This window comes from Corvus moneduloides, chromosome 3, assembly GCF_009650955.1.
Source record: "Corvus moneduloides isolate bCorMon1 chromosome 3, bCorMon1.pri, whole genome shotgun sequence".
NCBI classification, from domain to species: domain Eukaryota; kingdom Metazoa; phylum Chordata; class Aves; order Passeriformes; family Corvidae; genus Corvus; species Corvus moneduloides.
The window spans coordinates 79,358,234-79,380,497 of record NC_045478.1 but is presented as its reverse complement, the minus strand read 5'-3'; the positions used below and the strand labels follow the sequence as shown (position 1 = coordinate 79,380,497).

General features: G+C 43.1%; 1 protein-coding gene across 1 annotated transcript in view; it reads right to left on the bottom strand.

Annotated features, from left to right (window-relative positions):
• TRIM67 (tripartite motif containing 67) overlaps positions 1 to 22,264 on the bottom strand; it is a 41,561-nt gene that overhangs the window by 6,269 nt on the left and 13,028 nt on the right. The window contains exons 6-10 of the mRNA XM_032102366.1: positions 20,568 to 20,727; positions 13,007 to 13,152; positions 9,024 to 9,162; positions 7,782 to 8,085; positions 696 to 858 (exon numbers count right to left, since the gene is read on the bottom strand). Coding sequence (XP_031958257.1) covers positions 696 to 858; positions 7,782 to 8,085; positions 9,024 to 9,162; positions 13,007 to 13,152; positions 20,568 to 20,727 — 912 coding nt within the window. The remainder of the gene's footprint in view (positions 1 to 695; positions 859 to 7,781; positions 8,086 to 9,023; positions 9,163 to 13,006; positions 13,153 to 20,567; positions 20,728 to 22,264) is intronic.

Genomic DNA, 22,264 nt, shown 5'->3' with positions numbered 1-22,264 from the left:
CTCTGCGTGAGGGATCCCAAGTGCTTCAGGACAGAGGTCACACAGTGGAGCCCATCTACATGATGAGTGTTCCATCCTGGCTGTCATGGTCCTGCCTGACCTAAGCTGACCTCCTTCAGTCCTCAGGCTCCTGGGTATTTCCACAGGTTCTCTCTTACACTGCATCCAGCTTCTAGCCATGAGCAGTGGTCTTGAAAATGCATTATATTTAAAGGCAGTTCCTCCAAGAGGAAAAACCTCTTTTACACAGAGCACAAGAATGACGTGCTGACTGGGTCTTCTCTGTTGCACTACTTCCCTGACCTATGCTGCCTTTGCTCTCCTTACCACTGTGCTGTTCACACTGCAGTCATTTGCCAATGTTAACTATCTCCACATGTAAGATCTAGGAGGAATTAGAATGGTTTTTAATCAAACTGGCAGGGGAAAACTTTGGAGACACTGCTTTCCAAGTGGAGCATCACAGGAAAATCAGAACAGGAATTAGTGTGTGCAGGTACTTTTACTTGTTTTACAGCACTACCCTTTACACTGGTCAGGCAAGGCAGAAGGTCAAATGCAGTCCAAAAAGTGTGAGTAGCCTAGATGTAAGTCTGAGAAGGAAAGAACCTCTATCTGTACTGACTACCTACAGATGATGCTATCAACTCCTTTAGATGGAAAGGGTAAGTGGGGCTGGACTGCAGAAGATTTACCTGGACGTTTCGGTTGAGGCTCAATGCAGGCATGAAGACTCCCTCGATGTTTTCAAACGCTGGAGGCCCCTGCTGCTGCCCATTTATGTAAAAGGTCAGGTTGTGCTTGTTCAGATCCAGGAGAACACCAACGGTGGCACCTTTAGAAACTCCTCCTTCAGTCCTAAGGTACAAAGGGTACATTGCTGGTGAAGGCAGAGGGCTACACTGTGCTGCTCTCTCTAGGACAAGCCAGCCTTCCTAAGCAAAGGGAGCGTGGAGCAGCACAGTGAAATGATTATCCCTGAGGCATTTGGCAATGACTGACTCACACCTTTATCTGAAGCATATGTACTACAACCATGGGAGCTCGATGAGGGGATCCTAAAGAGAAATTAGATCCACCTCTCCTGCAACTGCAATTTAAGAGGTGAAAATGGGGTCCAGAGCTAACAGGTCCCCTCGGCTAATGACAAATCGGGAGGCAAGCCAATGGAGTCCTGGAGACACGGCACCTCTAAGTATCCCTGTTATAGTGAAGTGATGCATGGCAGGAAATGAAAAAAAAGGAAGTTGTTTTGCTAGGTGTTCATTTCCAATCAATATCCTTCTAACAGCTTGAGAAATAGACTTCCAGTTCAACTACTCACCTTGGCATGCTCTAAGGGCACCCAGATTTCCAGAGCTCAGGGAGCCAGCACAGGTACAACAGACAGTGGTTTTGGGGAGGAAGGGAAGTTGGGGCTCGTTAGGCATGAGTGTAGCTTCTGACTGACAAGGTGCTCAGCTATAGGACTGGGAGCTGTCTCGAGTGCGCAGGCACAGTTATTAACACCAGTGATAATTGGTTGTGTCAGGAGCAGCTGCTGAGAGCTACTCCAGTATCAGAGCTTGCCAGGACAGACTCAGTCAGCCATTACACGCTTGAGTGATTTGACATTAATGCACTTTGACTTGGGGGTTAGTCAAACTCAGTATTTCTTTAAAGAACACTGAGTGAAAATATCCACTAGATATGCAGATTGGCCACAGGCACTGCTATTCTGCTAATATCATGGGGCTCTGCAATGGATTTACAGCCTGACACAATTTGTCCAGGGTAAATCAGATTTCAAATAATTTGCAGCAGGAAAGGAAGCAGCTGTCTTTTGTCCCATGCACTCGCCTCAGGCATACAACATTCACAAGATTAAAGCTATTCTATCATAAAATTTATCACAATAGGTAGGCAAAATATTAAAAAAAAAGGAAGGGGGGGGGGGATTGGAATATGATTACGAAGAATATAGTGCAGGGTAAGAAATTTTCCTTTTGTCCACTAGGTGTCATAAACTGTTTTCCCTCAGACTTAAATGTGGCATGTGGCATTTCATCTGAAGGTAGATTACAGAAAACTGTTCTGACTTCTCCATTTAAAGCTCTTCAAACAATAATAGTGTAATAGCTAAGAATCGCAGATTGTCTCTGAGACATGTCAGACGTGAAAATTCACTGTTCTCAGGTTCCTTTGATTTGATTTCCAGTCCTATAAGCATTAATAGGTTTCACTTTGAGCTCTTCTCCAAAACCGCAAAGTAAATTATTTTCCATCAAAACTTAAGACGCTTACCTACCCTCAGTATCTCACTATATAGACTGTTTTTATTAAAAGCCCTCAATCATAAAACTCATTATGAGATTGTGGGAAGCAACAGTACTGTGATTTGGAGCTATTTACAAATAGATTACTTTTTTCTCTCTGTTTGGGAACAGCTTTGATTGTAGGACACCAAATTTTAGATCCTGCTTAAAACGGATTTTATTACATCCCTTTAAATGACATAAATTATTCTCTTAGGGAAACAGAAACAGCAACTTTGCCTTTTTGAGATTATGATGTTCTTTCCTATACGACAAGCTAATTTGTTTCTTGTGGGCTAATTAGCTGTGAGCTGCACAGTGACATTGAGTGACTCCTCTGCAGCCCCTGGGGACAGCCCCACTGAAGAGGAGATAGATTCTGCCTGCAGGTTCCAGCCCAGGCAAGGGCAGGACCCAGCTGAGGCCCCTACAGGAGCCACAGGGGTGTGGGGGCAAAGCAGAAGGATGGGGACCTTCTCCCTTCCTTCCTGCCCCAAGTCCTGCAGGAATTCCGCAGGTAGATTGCCCGCTTCCTACTCCGCCATCTCCCCACAGTGAGCAACTGGCTCTGGCAAGATTAAGGGAGGGCAGAAACAGGCAGGAGCTCTTCACCACACTGCTACCAGGGAGGCTGGACTTCTTCTGAGGCTGAACAGCCTTACTGAGCATCCCGTGCTTTCCTTGGGAACAGTACTTTGAGGACTGCAGCACTTTTTGAACTATTTGCCTGGTTTCTTTCTCTAGGAGGAGAGATGGGAGAGTGTTTTATGAGAAAACTTATGCAAGGCATTTCCTTACTCTTATGTACACCATTTAGACAGCATTACAGGATAATCTTTCGGTTGTTGTGGTAAAAGAAGCCAAATAGCTCAAGAGACTCTAACTGATGTTGCTCCCTCTTGGTACACTCCTGTGTCACCATGCAAAAAAAACCTGCTCCTTTACTGTAATGCATTTTTAAGCTACTTAATGACACCTACACCACACAACCCCAATAACCTTTCATTTAAAAGGAAAATAAAACTTTTTTGTTGCAATACTCCCTCAATAAATACTTAGTATTCATTAAATTACAATCCAGTTCTGGAGATAGGCAATCTTATTTCATTTTTTGAGGTAAATCCCACTTGTCCTGCACATTTTAATTTCTGTATGCAACAATAAGTCCTGAGTGCAGAAGTGCGTGCAGAAGCCTGGAAGGTCAGAGTACAGAAAGGGGAATTTGGCTACCATGAGAAATGCCACTGCCTGTGGCAGTAGAGGCTGTTATTTCAAGATGCTTTCAGTAACAGCTTGGACAATGCACAGAATATGATTGCACAAACTGGCTTGAGGAATTAAGAAGAGTAGTTTCACTATTATTTTTAAAAGATGTTAACAATTTATGAACAACTTAATAAACTGAATAATTAGTCCAACTCTCCATTAACAGTATTTTAAGTGCTATCTTTACAGCACCTTAACAACTTTACTATATATATTGCCAGTGACAGCATTTTTCATTCATTTGTAGCATATTTGTGTGATGAAAAAACCTGCTCCTGAGGTCTCTGAAGTCAGTCAAGACACTCTCCTGATTGCAAGGGGCTTTTAAGACAAAAATGCAAATACTCTAGATTTTGACTTCCTGTTGTTTTTCAGTATAAAATATTTCAGTGTGATTTACATCTCTTTCTTTACATAAACATGTAGTGGCTGGAGTATTGCCTGTAGCACCTGGTAGTCCTGCTCTTGGGAACTTTGCCAAGGAACAGGTCTATTGCATCGAATGTCAATGCCTCCGGTTAATGGGCACACAGCACCTCTCAGAATAGTTTGGATTGGAAGGAGCCTTTAAAGGTCATCTAATCCAACCCCCCTGTGAAGAGCAGGGACATCTTCAACTAGGTCAATCTGCTCAAAGGCCCATCCAATCTGACCTTGAATTTTTCTAGGGATGGGGCATCCACCACCTCTCTGAGCAACCAGTTTCAGTGTTTCACTACCCTCATTGTAAAAAAATGTTCTTTACAGCTAGACTGAATTTATCCTCTTTCAGTTTAAAATTATCACCCCTTGTCCTATCACAACAGGCCCTGCTAAAAAGACTGTCCCATCTTTCTTTTAAACCCCCTGTAAGTGCTGAAAGAGCACAATCAGGTCTCCCTGGAGCTTTCTCTTCTCCGGGCTGAGCAACCCCATCTCTCTCAGCCTTCCTTCAAAGGCGAGATGTTCCATCCCTCTGACAATTTTTGCCCAGGATACAGTTGTCCTTCTGGGCTGCAAGTGCACACTGACAGATCATGGCCAGCCTCCCATGCACCAGTGTTCCCAAGTCCTTCTTGTCAGGGGTGCTCTCAATCCTTTCATCCTCCATACTGCCCTGACCCAGATGCAGGACTGTACGCTTGGTTTTGTTGAAGCCCAGGAGGCTTCCATGGCCCCAGTTCTTGAACTTGTCCAGGTCTCTCTGGATGGCAGCTCATCCCTCAGGTGTGTCAACCACACCACTCAGCTCGGTGTCATCTGTGAACTTACTGAGGGTGCACTTGATCCGACTCTCTATGACATTGATGAAGACATTAAATAGAACTGGCCCCAGTATGGACCCCTGAGGGACACCACTTGTCACCACCCTCCAACTGAATATGCAGCTGTTGACCACTACTCTCTGGATGTGACTATCCAAACAGTTCCTTATCCATCAGACCCTCCATTCATCAAATCCATATGTGTCCAATTTAGAGAGAAGAATGTTGTGGGGGACCATGTCAAAGGCCTTACAGAAGTCCAGATGGATGTTGCCCATAGCTCTGCCCTTGTCCACTGCTATAGTCATTCCATCATAGAAGTCCATGAGGTTGGTAAGGCAGGACTTGCCCTTGATAAAGCTGTGCTCGCTGTCTTGAATTACCTCCCTGTCCTCCATGTGCCTTAGGATAGCTTCTGGAAGGATCTGTTCCATGATTTACCCAGGCACAGATTTCCAGGAACAAGAAGACTAAAAAGTGCCTCCCAAAGCTGTATCTCTGCCCTAAAGTAATTTCTTAGCCAGTTTCCTCAGCCTATTCTCAAAAGGATCCCTCTGTTTCTGGATGCATTACAGTCTTCTGTTCATGCCCCTTCCAGCATTACAGAAGTCATGCTCGATCCAATTTTGCATGCTATGAAGGAAAGGAACAGAAAAGTCCTCTAAATGTGACAGGTCACACAAATTAGTCTTTCAAGCTCTACCTCAGGTTATCCTTGAAACTACTCATTTATTAACTACCCTAATTTATTCTTACGAAGATTAGGAAGCATGAAACTATTACTAAGGTGTAACTTTCATCACAATAACATCCCAGAGGCTAAAAGTTGACTATGAATTCCCTCTGGATTGTGATACTGTGCTGTCATGCACTCATGTCCAGTGGGGAAAAACAAATAGGCAGCAATAACTGTTTCCACAAGACTATTACAGCTAATGAGTTAAAAAATTGACCTAGTTGACTGCCACAGTTAAAATATAATGCCTAGACCTAATTTCATTGAAGCGCATGTGATTTCATAAGACTACATGCCCTCTGCGAGTGTACTTCCCTTGAACAGATATTCCATGGGTCTAACCATGCCTTGCACACGCCTTTGTGTTTTATCAGGTAAAAACTGGGAAACTACCATCAACAGAAAGCACTTCGCTCTCCTGATTAAGCATGATGATTGGAAGTCCTAAGTGTTTCCATTGTTGTGCTTCCCAGAAGGATAACATGTATAAATCTGCAGCTTTTGCTTAGCTTGTGTGTTGCTTGCCGGGAGGAGCATGTCAAGGACCAAATTCATAAAATAGGTTTCTGGGACAGTGGTGTACAGAATGGTTGCCAGCTTTTTTTCCAGAAAACATAAGCTGTTCCACAGAGCATTAAAATTAATACAGCTTAACATTACTTCTGCCCTGAATCAAATCAAGATGTTAAAGGGACGGGCAACTTTTTGGTATATTTATTATACTGATGTTATTTTACTCTGTATTGTCTTAGGACATGATCTATGGTCTTTGGAGCCATGGAAAACAATCCAAGTGACTTCAGAACCTTTTGATCCAGCTGCAGGGTTCTTCCACCTGTCTGTAATGAACTGCAAAATCAAACCATGTTTCAAACAAAACTTCCCAGCAATTGCAGTGTACTTGTTTAAAGCACAGGTGCGCTGTATAAAGGACTATTCAACGGGAGACATTGCAACCAACCCTAGGATACAGCGCATGTTGACATAACCTTATCTCTTTAAGGAGACACCTGCATTTTAGTGTTTTAAAAATCACTGCAAAACTTTGTTTTAATCATTTGGCATAACAGAAAAACACCTGAGACAGTGAGTGTGGAAGACCTGCTGGGACAGTCAGTAGAAAACTAAACAGAAGTTGATTCCAGCTCTGCCATAGACCTGCTACATATCCTTAGTCAGTCACTTTACTCATACATCAACCTCCCATTGTGATAGATTAGGTATATAAATACACCATTTTCCAAAATAAGCAAGGGACTTAGGACGCTCTCTTCAGAGGAGATCTCCTCAAGGGTCTGAGTACCCAGCTGACCTTCAGCTAAGGCTGACCCTCTCATGCATGGGACACAGAGAGAGAGCAGAGCAGTTCTGCTCTGATACCTTGGGGAGCTTCAAGCAAAGTTAACCATGTCTCCCCTACACAGTCTGGCATCACTACAATGAAACAAAAGCCAGCACTAGGCAGAGGTAACTATCCTGAGCAGTGAAAGTCATTCAACCATGTCAGCACAACACAGGATCTGTGCTGACAGTTGTTCTCTCTGTGTGATCCATCCCTGGAGGTACCTGCAGCTAGAACGTGTCTCTCCACTGCTCAGTTGCACTGAGAACACAGAGCCTCTGAATGGTGGGAGAGCAAGGCTTGGTAACAGCGGCTTGGGGATATTCTGAAATCCTACCCTGTCTAAGTTGGTTGTGCTAGTTGAAGTGCTTTTCAAAGCTCTTTGGTACAATGGCTCAGTAGAACCAAAGCTGTTACTTAGCCCTCACTGCCAAACAAGCCCTTGTGTCCAGATCTGCCTCACTGTGACCTACAGCAAAACCCTTAATAGCTTTCAGAACTGGAAATAAACACCTGCAGTCTAATTATTGTATAAATCTGCAGCCAAGATTCCTCCTAATGAAGGGAGTCAACCCCCTTTCTCCCTCCAGCAATGTGGAAGTCCTGCATCCCACTGTGCTGCGCTCCTGTCTGCTGATGTGGGTGGGACACGCAATAACGGGTTTAAATCACAGCAGGGGGGATTTAGGCAAGATCTCAGGGAAAAACTGGTAACAGTGAGGACAACAAACACCAACACAGACTGTTAAGGTGCAATCACTGTCACTAGTGATTTTTAAGAAGGAATAAAATAAGAACATTTAGCCGGGAGCTGGACTAGATGGCTTGCTGAGACACCTGTCTCTGATGCGCAGCAGAAAAATCGCCTGTAAGGAGAAAAGCCCCCAGGCAGCACTCACCGATTGGTGTGGGAATTGCAGTGCATGAACCAGCTGCGGTTGTTGTCCACATACATGGCCCACGCCTTGTCGTCCTTGCCCAGCATCATGTCCTTGACAACGTTAATCCTGGCAATGCCAAAGGCTGGATCCGGGTGGTTGTCGTACCTGTCCACATGCAGTTCCCAGTAATGCACGCCCTTGGAGAAGGCTGCGGTGCCTAGGACCACCCGGTCATCGTAGCTGTTGCAGGTGGCAGTCTGGTTGTCATTTGACAGCACTATGTCTCTGTGAGCTGAGGAGGGGTCGAAGGTGAACCATGCCACTGTGGAAGGGGAAAAGGAAAGGCAGGATTGTATCAGGAGGGGCTGTGTCCAAGTGTTGTCTGCTTTACTTCACTAAGAAGGACAAAATTATGCCTTTGTAAGGACCCCACTGCACTTTGAGGTGATAAAGACAATCTTTCCTTGTTACTGTAGGCAGCTACACAAGATTAATCTGAGCTGGAGTGCTTTATATTATTTGCCCTTGTTCCTCTGAAATTCAGCTGCTAAGAGTAGTGACATTCTGTCCACAGAGTAACAAGAAAGTCACTGAGGAGACAAAGGCTTCTCCACGACAGGGAAACTACTCACATAGGTGAATTGGTTCAGGATCACCTTTAATGGAAATGGAGATTAGCTGTGTCCATGCTGGTTAGGATTGACTTCCTATTTTATCGAAGTGAAGTTTTTCTTAAAAAAAGGAAAAAAATGCCCCAAAAGCTCTTGAAGTATAAATATTTTATACTGGCCTATTTTGGCAACACAGCATAAAAGTGGAAGCGATAATAGCATGCACTTCTCGATTCATTACAATATCATTAATGAAGATGAACTTCCTGTAATGTCTGTATGGATGTCAAGTATAATTACAGAAGAACAAGCATGAATTCCCATCTTTGTATTATCAAACCTTGCTGGGAAATTAAAGCAGTAGTGAATAAAAAGGCAAATCCCAAAGAGGTATAGAGAAAGGGAGACAGAGTGGAACAAAAAATATCCTGTGAGTTGCATAACTGCTTCTGTATGCTAAAGCAAGTATCTTAGCTAGATCTCAGACTTTTACAGCCAACTAAAATCACATGACTTGAAGCCTGAAGTGTTACTGATAATGGAAAATGCCAGTAGGTGTCAAATACATTAATGGATGTAAAGGGATGAAAGTGTCCTGCCACTGAGACCTGCAGCTTTTCATTTAGAAAGTGGCAAAACCCCAGCTCACCATCTGATGTCTGCAAAATGACTGTCTTGCTGTAAGGACCAACGCCCGAGGAGTTGAAAGCTTTGACTCTGGCATTATAAGTGCTGTTGAAATGAAGGCCGTCGATAGTGCAGAGTGTCTCCTTGCCAACATATACTTCCTAAACATTCCGAGAAAAAGGAGAGAGAGAGAGAGAGAGAATGAGGGGCATAGTTTAACACAGTTAAGACTTCTAAATATAAGCCAAAAGTGAACAGCTTCTCTTTGCTTCCCAGGATGTATGAGTTATGCTGTTATAACGCAGACAGCCACAGCATGCGAGACATCGAGGATGGTTAGCACTGGAGAAACTAAGGTGAAGATGAAGCTGGAAGGGTAAAGCAATAAAGGGCTACACAAAAAGATCTTTGTGCTCCTCTTATCCTAAACATCTACTCCAAGACACTATTTTGGAGAGTAGTCCCAGTATCTGACACACTGTGGCTGCTATTTTATGCAAAAAGGGGCATGTAAGAATAAAAAAAAAAAAACAAGCGACGTTTTATTCTGTTGGAAAGGTTATCTCATGTCTAGGTTAAAATGTAATTTTGACAACTGAAAACACAGATTCAGAATAAAACTATCTCCTAAAAATTAGGATTACATGCACCACATGATGAAACAGTAACTAGACAACAAAGACATCAAAAAGTTGTAGCAGGTTCAGTTTGTAAACCAGGCGGAAACACCAATTAAGTGTAGTGGTTTTGGTTCAAAATCCATTATTTACTTATTTTCCTTCTGTGAGATAAGAATTAGGAGAAAGCAAAGCAGGCACAAAACTTTAAAGAATATAAAGAAGTTTATTAATAGAACCAAAAGGAAGAAAAAAAAAATCAGACCAAACCTTCAGAACACTTCTCCACCCCACAGGTTTCTCCCTTCACCCACTCACAATGTAAAAAGATAACCCTTGAGATTTTCAGTCAGTTTACCACCTCCATAATAATCTTCTTCAGTTCACTTAGGGAGAGGAGTCTCTCTTGCTCACGCTATGGAGACATCTCCACAAGAAACAGTTCTCTCATGGCTTCAATCGAGACAGCTGCCTGGGTTGGTTCTCTGCTCGCATGTGAAAGTCCCTTCCCTTACAGCTTTCCCCACAACTGCTTTCAAGGGTCCAATCTTGAGCTACTGGGGTACCATTTTAAAGATGAGCTGCTCAGAAGCAAAAGTTCTCTTCATCTATCTCTGGGAGCACCTTCATCTCTAGGAACAGAGGTCTTCTTCTTCCCTGGGAGCAAGGGTCCTCATCACTTTCATCTCTCTCTGTTCAAGCTTATCAACAAATCACAGCTACTTCAACATTTGCTGGTTTCAGCACAGGTACTTTTGCTCACAATTGCAGTTTGAACGCTCCACCCCCCCATGCTTTCATGAAATTACAATGGGCACTCTGATGGATCATAGTCCATCACCATAGCTTTACAACAGAATTTCAGCTTCTAAGCTCGAAGCATCTCCTCTTTCTCCTCTCTTGGGGTTTCAGCTCTTCCTTCTTCACTGACTTTGGTGTCTTTATGGTGTTTTTTTCACGTGCCTTCACCTTTCCCTTTCCTTTGACTTGGGAGAGGATTAATGTCTGCAGGCTTCATCTGTTCTGGAGGAATCCTACAGCACTAAAAGCGTCAATCTCACCTGGGCCCCACAGCTGGAATTCCCTTATCACTTTTGGTCACATGATCTGTGCTGGGCAGCGGCCTCAGATGAATTTCGCCGCACTGGGCGAGGGCCGGCCTGGCCAAGCCGCACCGCGGGGCCGCCTGCACGGAGCAGGGCCGCGGGTGGAACAGGGCTGCGGGGCTCCAGGGTGGCTGTCTCCCGGCCGGCCCGGCCCGCACTGAGGGGCTGTACCGGGTGTCCAGCGAGCAGAAGTGGCTGAGATCTCAGCCCACCAGGCCATGCTGTGGGCCCCCAGTTACCTGTCCAAAAGCCGAAAACAAGAGAGTTTTCCCGGGCTTTGTTCGTTCTTAAATGTGGATCACAGAGGCTTCTTAAGTGGCTTTAAAAAGCTGCCAATATTCAAACTAGCCAGTTGATTGGTTCTGTTGCGTCCAGAGGAAGCTGTAAGCACCTCTTTGCAAAGAATCACTTCCGTGGCTGATGGAGCCCTCTTAACTAAAAACCCAAACTATGCTAAACCATGACAAAAGTCTTCAAAGATTTATCATACAGCAAGTACTTCTGTAATGTGAAATATTTCAGGAGGAGGAACATCTAGGCAGACCAATGAAGATCAGATTATACAAGCTAGGATGAACTGAAAGAAGCCTAGACAATCCTGTCTTGGCAGCAGGTTGAAAGATAATTCCTTTCCACCTCTGATTTCTCTCATTCTGTGACCTCTGTAGGTTTATGGTAGCAAAGGCACTGAAGTGCTTAAACCTGTCACTAAGCAAACCACTCAGGTCCAGTTCACTTAAGACTTAAGTAATGCCTAGGAATAGTTCTGATGATTAAGGCTCTTTCATATAAACCCAAAAGGATGTGATGAAAAAGGATTAAGATTTAAGGATTGAGATGGTTTTGTATTTTCTCCAATCCAAAATCTTATATGGCACTGCTGCCAATCCTAAAACCTTGGGCAGTAACAAAACTCACCCACACAAATGAACTTGGATACACACCAGCCTGAAATCTTGTTATTCACAAGACATGAATACTACTTTAAAAGCTTTATCCTGGATAAACTGGATAAAAGATACTGGAATTCTAACACCTTATTCTAACTCTTCATTCATCACACACTGATAACCCTCTTACCCACTAATATTGACTATATTGGCAGCTCTCAGCAGCCATTCACAAAAGCACATTTTCACACCTTTAGTTGTGGAAACTCTTCAAATCCCTGTGAAATGCTACTTGGACCAAGGAACTGAGGAGACCTTCCAAAACCACAGTGCCCTCTTCAAAACACCCTGCCAATATCGCTGCCTCTTCTAATGAGGGGTGTCTCAATCAGGAACCTTTGCTGCCTATGGGCGTAGTGGTATGGCAGATCCTTAGGTGGATCCATGCCAGGACATTTTGAGCATGAGAAATCTTTACATTTCCAGTGAGGAGCCAGTTAGCAGCTCCTGAAGAAATGCCATCACATGTTTTTGGCAAAATTCCCCATTTGTGAAGAGAGCAGCTGTACTCCACAATGATCTCCAGATGCTTTCAAGGCACTAGCCCCTAGGGAAAGCACTGGGCCAGCCTGGGTCTGAGCAATAGGAGCATGAAGCCTTTCTGAGGAGGAAGGGCCACAGCTTCCAGGAGGGCATGGCTGGAAGAAAGCTGATTGAATTGCTTCTCTAGTTTGTTTATCAGGATGTGTCGAGAAAGTATAGGAGCCAATAAGCACCCTGCACTTGCAACCAGGAGCATCATGTTGTGGCATCACCCTGAGGATCTGGAAGGACAGCACTTGGGAAGCCTTTCCATATTTATCAATTCCATCAGAGCATGACAGTGGAAAAAGTTTCCACCAGCCTGGTCTCATCCACTCCCAGGGGCAAGATTTATAAATCCTGTATTTCTATGCAGGACCATATTTTTACTCAGAAAATCAGGAACGACTGAGTTGCATTTCTGGACCAAGAATGTCAGCTGCTGAAACAGAGTGCTATGGACAGACGAGAATAGGGGCTTCAAAGAAATTTCTGGTTTGTGCAACGAACCACTTCCAGCTCCTGCAGGCTTGTATGGGATTTTCTACTCTGGAATGCACTAGGGATACCTCAAAGCCCTCTTTGCAAGAGCCTTGAGAATAACCTCAAACAAATTTCCTACCTAAGCCAGTGGTCCTTCTATTAAGCAGCATCTGCACTGCTTTCTCCATCAACACAATGGACTTAGGGAAGTATTGACAACCCACATCTTCCCTACCCCTCTCCCCACCCTCGGACAGAAAACAAATCCATATCTAGAGGAAACTCACATACAAAGAAACACAAATAAATGCTGAATGAAATTCTCACTCGGAATTGGCCACCATCTCCATCATCAAGTTCCAAGATATAACCCTCCACTGGGTTGTGGCTCAAAGGTGGCATCCTCCAGGCCAACGTCACACTGTTGTTCCTGGTGCAACACTTCTCCAGCTGCAGTAATGGGACGGGTGGCACTGAAACAGGAACTGGGTACAGATTAGTGTAACTCTGCCCTACCCCATTAGTCTGTGCCATGAGCAGCATGGCAACTGCTCACCTCCTTCCCCTCGCAGGGGAGTGTTTGCTAGGAAGACAGTCCATTCTCTTCCTTGAAATAAAAGGCAGTAAAATTATATAACAAAATGTTGTTACCCAGTTAGACAAATAATTTCACTGAAATATGTAAACAGAAACATATCTGGACTTGGTTGTAATTTCTCATAAGAACTAGAGTTTGGGGAATCCATGTGTGGTTTCCTTTCCAGGGGTAACTGTCTGGAAGAATTCTTTTTCACACCAGAGCACCCATTGCCCCCAAACAAAGAATTGGGTTGTTAACAAGCAGAGCAGCCACTCCTCCCCGCACAGCTGAGAGAGAGAGCCTGAATTCCACCAACAGCAGGGAAACAATTCCTCACTATAGTTGTGGGGTGTTTTAAAATTATAGTTTACCACCCCTCTCTCTCCCCCTAGTTTTTCATCAAAACCACCCTGGCTATGTTATCTTTATGGCAACTATACTTAAAATAAACTGTTGAAGAAAATTGTCCCATCTGCAAACCTTATCTAAATCCCATGGTTCAGGTAGCAAAAGGAACTCCTGCATCACAAGAGACTCCTCATGGAAATTACAAATGCAACGTTTTCTATCAACATGCCTTTTCAGTGACCTGCTCAGAAGAAACACCAAGAGACTGTTTACCAGACCAGCATCTTAAAAATAAAAAGAAACAGAGTAAAACATTCAGCTGTGTATCTGTGGGAAAGAGACCTCTAGCCCATCTCTCCGAAACACAGCTAAACTTTCACTGTTCACTCTTTGCTAGCAATTATAAACTGAAAATTTAATCTTCTGGATAGACCTGGCATGCATTCCATGCACTGTTGAAACCCTACAGGTTAAGTAGGATGCAAGTGATGCACGGACCCTGCCTGGTCTTCTGCCCAAGGCTAAATTTCACCATTCAATATCTCAGTATCATTTCTGCTGAGCTCAATCATGCCTTAGAAGAAACTGAGTGCTCTGAGAATTCATTGGCTTAACAGTATCAGTTTGCTCTTCTTTTATCTGCTCTGCTTTGGCCTTCTAGTTTATTTTCCTCCTTCTGTCTGCATGAGAGCTAAGCCCTTGAGCTGTTCCTTTCGTCCTATTTTACATCTCTGGATAAAAGAGGACTGTTCATGTTCTGCGTACCAAGCAGACTGTGGGAAAATGGATGCTACTGTGTGACAGGGCTGAGGCTTCACCCCCACTTTGGAAGTGACACGAAAAGTCAACTTCACACTTGTGATAAACAGTGCAGAAGCTACCATGGCTTTCCGCTGGCATTATCCATCACCACAGTGAACGCAGATGGTTGGTAGCCCAGAAGAACGAAACAAAAGAGCTTTATAAATTAGCTCTTGAAGGTTTTTCTGTGAAAAGGAAGCCTTGTTCCTATTCCTTGATATTTAAGGATGATTCAGAGGGTGTCATAAATAAAAACCTGCTTGTTTTCTCAGATGGAAAGTTCAGACTTTTCTCTAGGAGACACTGTGTCTGGAGAAGTCACAGAAATGTGACAAGAGTCAAAAACCTGAAAATGAGGAATTCAGAAGTAATGGGATTTTTCAAGTGAACCATTTTAAGTTTAGAGTTTTGTCTGTGTTTGTTAGCCTATGTATTCCTGGTGACTGACAAGCCTGGGAGAAGATAAGGCTGTATCAGCCATCCACACGCCTGCCACTTTTGCTAGCTGGTTAGCCCTCTCAGGACGTATTTGTCTGGTCCTCCCCACTTCTGAGACTACTTCTGGCAAGACTGGATGAAAACCTAATTCCTGTAGTTTATAAGATGAAAAACAGACAATGCCCCTTCACCTCTGAATAAACCACTAATCCTTCCAACCTCTGAAAAAGACTCCTAACTCCTAGGAACACTGATGGGAGGCTTTCAGGAATTGTTCATGTAATGCACAATGCTGAAAAAAAAAGAGCAGAACTTTTGGAGGAGGGTATATGTTCCCTTTTAATTATGTAAACAGGAATGCTGTCTAGGAATAAAATATGTTTTCATCCAGTAGAGTGCTGTTGTTCCCACTTCCCAGTGGAAGTGTGAATTTTGACCCAATGTGTGAGAGCCACACACATCATAGGAAAGTGCCTTGGCTCCTTTAATGTGTTGCTGGATATTGAAGGCTTTGTGAGTAATTCACATCAGCCTCCTGCTCCCTTTAAGCCAGCCTGTGGCCTGAACTGCACAACTCTCCTGCAGGAGAGGCAAGAAGCTCCCGCCAAGCAGCTGTGCAGCTCTGCAGGATGATGCTCTCTGTGCCTCCCCTCCTGCTTCCTGCACTGGATGTGGATGGGCAGAGATTTGCCTTGATCACAAATTCCCTTTGGGAGGAGAAAACACGAACACTTGTAAAAATCATAGGAAAGTGCAAAGGGAGTTGAATAATTGGAACACTGGTATATACTTCACAGCAACAAGCAACAGAATAGGACTAAGAAAAAAAAATATAGGCAAAGTGCCAGGGAAGAAAAAGACTCAGATGTTAAATTACAGTGCTGTCCCACTTCTTGACCAACTTAACCTTCTCAAGAGACTTTTTGAAGGAAAATATTAAAAATATAAAGGGACAAATGACACTGCATTGGCACTCACTACTAATGAGCCTGAATGATGTCCTGCTATTTTAAAAGTGCTTCATGCAGGTCACTCTTCAATTAGAACTGTGACACTGACTGGTGTCTCTTGTCAACTCAGCAGTTTCCAAAACACATTGTTCAATGCATCTCACAGCTGATCAGGGTAGTCCCCTCACAGGGTACAGGAGGGCTGCTCTACAATGTTGACTGTTGTCCTCTTGTCAAGCAAGTGGTGCAATGATGCCATCCACCATCCCAGATTAGTTTTTAAAGGACTAAATGCACTGAAAGAATGGGAGCCCCAGAAGCATGAAAACTTTGACTTCCTCCAAAACTGCAGTACAGCCCTGGAATAGCCTGGGTCACTGCTGTAGCAAGTGCGCTAAAAGCAGTGTTACTGAGAGAGAAGGAGAGACCATGATGAGCTGAGTCCATGACACAGAGCAGATAGAACAAGAGGTGAAGCCTATGATGAAACAGTTGTCCATTAGTTATCGGGGCTGTACAGCTCATGCCTGGAGAAGCAGAGAAGGTTTGTGGCAGATGTGTCTGGGGAATCTTCATGGTTTGCAGAAGAGGGAAGGAGTTACTTGGGACAAGAAGAAGGGGTATATGAATGAATGTTCGGAGGTGGTACAGAAAAGTAGAGTAGCTATGTATTTTCCTATTTTGTATCTAGTCCTGTTTTGCAACCGATCAAGACTGCATGCCAGCTCTAGCTGTGTGAATAAAACAAACCCAGAACAGTATTTGCCTGTGCCAATAGCTTTAACTGAGGAAATGTGAAGTACACATTAAGCCAGGCATCAGAGGACAGGAATTTTGTGCCAAGGCACTCAGTAAAAGCAACAGAGGGAAGAAAACATGGATAGAGAAAATTATCTGGGAAAGCTAAAATGCCAGCAATTACTAGAGCTGTGTGAGTGTTTCTCAGGTCAGCTGGCCCAGGGAGTGTGGGACTCAGTGGGACCCTTTTGTCAACATGACTGCCTAAGCATTACTTCTGCACCTATCACATCTCTGCACACTTAATTTGTTCTCAAATTGCTTCTTTTCTGTAAAAAAGAAAAAGAACCCTATGATCTTTATTTTTTGGGATGAGCTTTAGATATGTGCTTACAGAGAGTGCATCAGTAATGTAGATGAACATGTCATCAAAGCAAATGTAATGTGATTTGTTCTCATTTTCATTCTTCTTTGTCTAACACAGTGAATCAATGTTTACTTACAAGCATGCTTTCACTCTAAATGACCCATGCAAGCTCAGTGAGGTTAAATGAGGCCAGAGTTTGAAAAAAAATAGAAATTCAGTGATGCAGTAAGCACTGGTAACAATAATACAGATTTTACACTGCAAAGCTTTTGGGAAAAAACAACTGGCGGTTGGAAAAGCCATGCTTGCCCTGTTCTCCTAAATCTCTCACAAACTTCCTTTACAGATCATCGACATTTTTAATGCACCTGCTCTTGTCAGATCAACCAGTAAAATGACTTAGTAACACTCACTTCAACACCAACATTTGGCAAAGATTGATGACTTGTTGGTGTGCTGGCATAGGTAGGATTGAAAAAAGAGGAGCAGACGTGAAGAGACACATACATTTTTTCTTTGTGAAATTGGATTCTCAGAAATATGCAAGTCACAGAATCACAGAACAGGTCAGTTTGGAAGGGACCACCGTGAGTCATCTGATCCAACCTCCTTGCTCAAGCAGGGACATCCCAGAGCACATGGCACAGGATTGTGTCCCTACAGTTCTTGAATATCTGCAGTGAGGGAGATGCCACAACCTCTCAGGGCAATCTGCTCATGGTGATAAATAGCAAAACACCATGAGCAACTGCAGCTTCTCCTTACAGTCAGCAAAGTGATGTTTCCAATTAGTCTGGGTGCTTGCTCCTGAAATGCTGAGTTGCTTACTCTGTGATACCTGTATTTCCAAATGCAAGACCACTCTGCATAAGGAAATACAAATAATGCATCTGAAGAAGGGCCAATCGTGCCTGGCAAATTTGGCAGCCTTCTATGACAGAGTAACAGCAGTAGTGAACGAGAAAAGAGGATCTTGTGTCACCTACCTGGACTTGTGCAAAGCATCTGACACTGTCCCACATGACATCCCTGTCTCTAAAATGAAGAGACAAGAATTTTAATGGATGGACCTCTCCGTGGATAAGGAATTGGCTGGATTGCTGCACTGAAAGAGTTGTGGTCAATGGCTCAGTGTATTGTGTCCATCCCCAGGGCCCTCAACATAGGAAGGACACGGAACTGTTGAAGTAGGTCCAGAAGAGGGCCACAAAGATGATCAGAGGGCTGGAACACATCTCCTATGAAGACACGCAGAGAGCTGGGGTTTCTCAGCCTGGAGAAGAAAAGGCTCTGGGGAGGTCATATTGTGGCCTTCTAGTACCTAAAAAGGGGGCCTACTAGAGAGCTGGAGAGGGAGTTTTTACAAGGGCATGTAGTAATAAGGCGAAGGAGAACAGCTTCAAATTGAAAGAGAGCAGGTTTAAATAAGGTATTTACCACTGTGAGGGTGGTGAGGCACTGGAACAGGGTGCCCAGGGGAGCCATGGATGCCCTGTTCCCAGAACTGCTCAAGGTCATGTTGGATGGGGCTCCGAGCAACTTGGCCTATTGAAAGATGTCCCTGCCTGTGACAGGAGGTTGGGACTAGACAATCCTTAAGGTCCCCTTCCAACCCAGGTAACTTTATGATTCCAAGATAACGCAGAGCTGGTTGAGGTCACAGAAGTAAAATTTCAGGAAAAAAAAAGGCTGAAGTGTCAGACTGAGCAGTTCAAATGGAAACAGACTTGCTGTCATAAATGGAGAAAGATAAATACATGTCTCTATACTAAACAATCCTCAATACCTATGAATGATAGCTTGGAACTGGTTGGTGGCTTGTTCTGCTTGGGCACACAGAGGTGTGAAGGGGAATAATGACATCCCTGATGCACCTTAAGGAATGGTGGCCAGGTTAACACCCTTTCCACTATTCTTTGCGCGGTGTGTGCGTGGTCACACCGCTTGTGCTGACCAACCTGATGTGATAATCCCTGGTCAAGACCAAGACAGCTCAATCAAAAGCTCTTCCTGAGGGCTAACCCTGCCCCTGGGGAGCAAAGCCCAAGGGTGTTTGGAAGTTCTGCACAGGTTTGGCCAACAAAAGTCCTGTCCTCTTCTCTGCTCCTCAGACTGTGTCCAACTTGGTACCAGAGCTTCCCTGCCATCTTATGATAAATGATAGCATAGCTGACAACACTATCTTTCACAAAGCACGAGTGAATCTGGATCAATTAAAGTCTTGTAAGTCTTCAATCTTAAGGCCAGGTGAATGTCCACAAGCCAAATACCTAAGCTGCTCTCACCTCAGGTAACCTGCAGTTAATTAGCAATCTATGTGACTAGTTTAACTAAATTTTTCATATGTTTGTAAAGAAGAGTGATGGGAGATTAGTATTAAATACATTTCACAATAAATATGGCTAGCATTAAATATAAACTAATTTTTTAAAAGACAAATGCAGAAAGCATTCACAGGAGTTTTATCAGTGTTATTCCTTCTCTCTTGACTCTACTTACCTGTCTGACAACATTTCAAAGGAGCAGCTCACAGACGTTTACTGAATAACTTTAACACAGCCTGCCTATACCAAGATGCAAACCATTCTTGGTGAGCAGACTCTGGCCTTTAACTGTTTGTACATTGTTTCTCCACATATCTGCCAAATTATCCACCCTAATTACTTCATCTTGGGTGTCTTAGATGCAGAATTAGGCCCAGAGCAAAGACATAAACTCAATAAAATTCCTTATGCTTGCTCAGAACAAAAAAAAGCACATCTGACATCACTACACGAATATCCTTAACTCATTCACTGACTTCTGGCAGCCTCTATCCTGTCACCCACATGTACAATTAAAGCTTGAATCACCACTGAGGGAAGTTAATGGCATCATTCCCAGGGACCACAATGGCTTTCAAATCCAACCGTTCTATGGATCTATCTAATTCTGATGTGGTTCTCATCCTGCTCCATATAAACTAACCCCATTACAAGCTCATGATGTTCATATTCCTTTTTTTTTTTTTTTTAATGTCAATGGCATCTCCTGTTCATCAGCTTTTTGTTTTAGATACATTTTTTAACCTCATTTTCCCTTTAGCTTGTCCATCAGAACTATCCAGATACCTGGAACCATGGAATGGTATGACTATGGAACTACTTTCCCCTTGTGAATCTCTTCCTCATGATTTTTTTATTAAGATGGGCACTGTTTGCAGCACAGTCCAGATACAAGTCAAAAGTCAAAGGCTGGGGTTTTTTTCCCCTATTCAAGCATGTGAGTGCGTGTAAGTAATATTTATTTTCTACTTCAGCTGATTCTGACAAGATAGGGGTAATTGGTATCTTGAATTAACCATGTCAAATCTAGGAATGATACAAAATGGCAGGGAGTTTCATGCAGCTCATGTCTTACTAATCTTCAAAGCCCTACTCTGAAGAATTTATCTTTACAATCTTTAAGTGCATCTGGTATTTCTATTTGAGCTTGTTCAGCTCACTACATGTGAGGGGAGCACACCTTTCCAGGAAACATCCAGTAATCTGAATTTGCCTGAAAACCTTTTAAAACTATCCAGCAAATTCAAGTCATTCCTCTTTCCTCCTTCGGTGTCCTCACACCTCCCAGCACTGTTTCAACACATGCATGAAAAATAGAAAAAGGAAAATTATAAAAGCTCACCCCTACATTTCATCTGAATAAAATCCAGCTGGTGAATTGACTGCAGTAAAGGTTCACTATCCAGAGTCAAGTCAAACTCAGCAGACACTTTTGGCTCCAAGGCTCCTTTGACCCACTGTTCCTGAGACACCTGAACACGCTTGATTAAAGCATCCGAAATCTGAAAGAGAGCATCAAGTTTATAATGAAATGGCAGATGCACACATTAAAAATGACAGAATGCCTGTGTAACACAGCACAAAGGAAACAGGATTAAGACAGCACAACAGATGAGGTGGGATCTGGTTGTTTTGGGGTGAGGTCCATTTATGTTGCATCCTTTCATCTTGTCTTTTCAAAATAAATCTCATCTTAGGCTAGGAAAGTAAAAACTGCATTTATAAAGCCTGTTAAGATTATGTTGTGTGTCATGCCTTTGAATGCCACATATAATTCTGTACTCTGTTCTCTGATCTGCACAGTCTACTTTTGCTCTCCTGTTTAAAAAGAAGTTGCTCAAAGAGAAGCTTAGAGTGTCTCCATTCAGCAGAGATGATTCAGTGGATGAAAGCTAAAGGATTAAAAAAATCAAATGGTAAGGAAGGTATATATTACTCACAGTGAGGGTGGTAAATTGTCAGATAGATTTTCAAAGTATATGATGGATTTTCTACCATTACATTAAAACTGAATTTAATTTGTAAAGCTTTACTCTTACTCAGCCCGCAGACAATTAGGCCAAAAGTCAAACTAAAATGATCACAACAGACACTTCGGAAGTGAAATCCTGGCTCTGTGGAAATCAATGAACTCAAATGTCCTTGAGTTCAGTGAAGCTGCCATTTGGATATCTGGAGTCCCTCACGGTGAACTTCCTGTAAGTCACATGGAGTAGAATTTTTTTCTGGGTATATCAGAGAGTTTTCTTTTGTTGCAGGAATTCGGATACTTTGCCTCATTACTTTTACTGAGGACACTCCTGTCTGAGCCCCTGCATCAACAGCTCCTAATCATTCTGTGCAGTAAGTGGAGGAGCATCCCATAGCCTCGTGCAACCTTGGAGTCACTTACTGGGATGCTGGATCCCTTGGCCGTGTCTCAATATCCTGGCTGCAGGAGTAGTTGCTCAAAGAAATGCAGTGACTGAGCATCTGCTGGCTGTCTTGAAAGCATCATTAGATAAACCAGTAAAAATAAAATAAAAAATGGTTTGGGTTTTTTTATAAAGGGGAGCTGCAAAGAACAAAGTCCCAAAAGTTACAGGGAAAGTATGCTTAAAAGAAAATAAAGCATATATCTAGATAGCATGTAGGTAAGACCTAAAGGTTTCATTCGTCCTGTAGTGTCCAACCAACAGCCTGTTAAAATCTGTGTAATCATAAGACTAATCTACACCCCACATTCCCCTCTCTTGCTTGAGACTAGACATGACAGTAACAACCAGTCTGGAGTGCTAATAGGTTTAAATTGGCTAATTCTCATCCTGTTTTTTAGGGATGCTCTGACAGATCCACAACACTCATGCATTCATGTGTGTAGGCAATTTTGTTTGATGTGCCTTTCTTCTTAGGCAATTAATAAGGCAACAAAAATAATAGGGCAAAATAAAATAATAAACATATTACAATAAATTAAGCAAAATAATTTATGGGAAAATAACACTGTAATTGTTTTGTCTCATCAATAGACACCTTCACTGTTTGCACCTAAGAAACAAT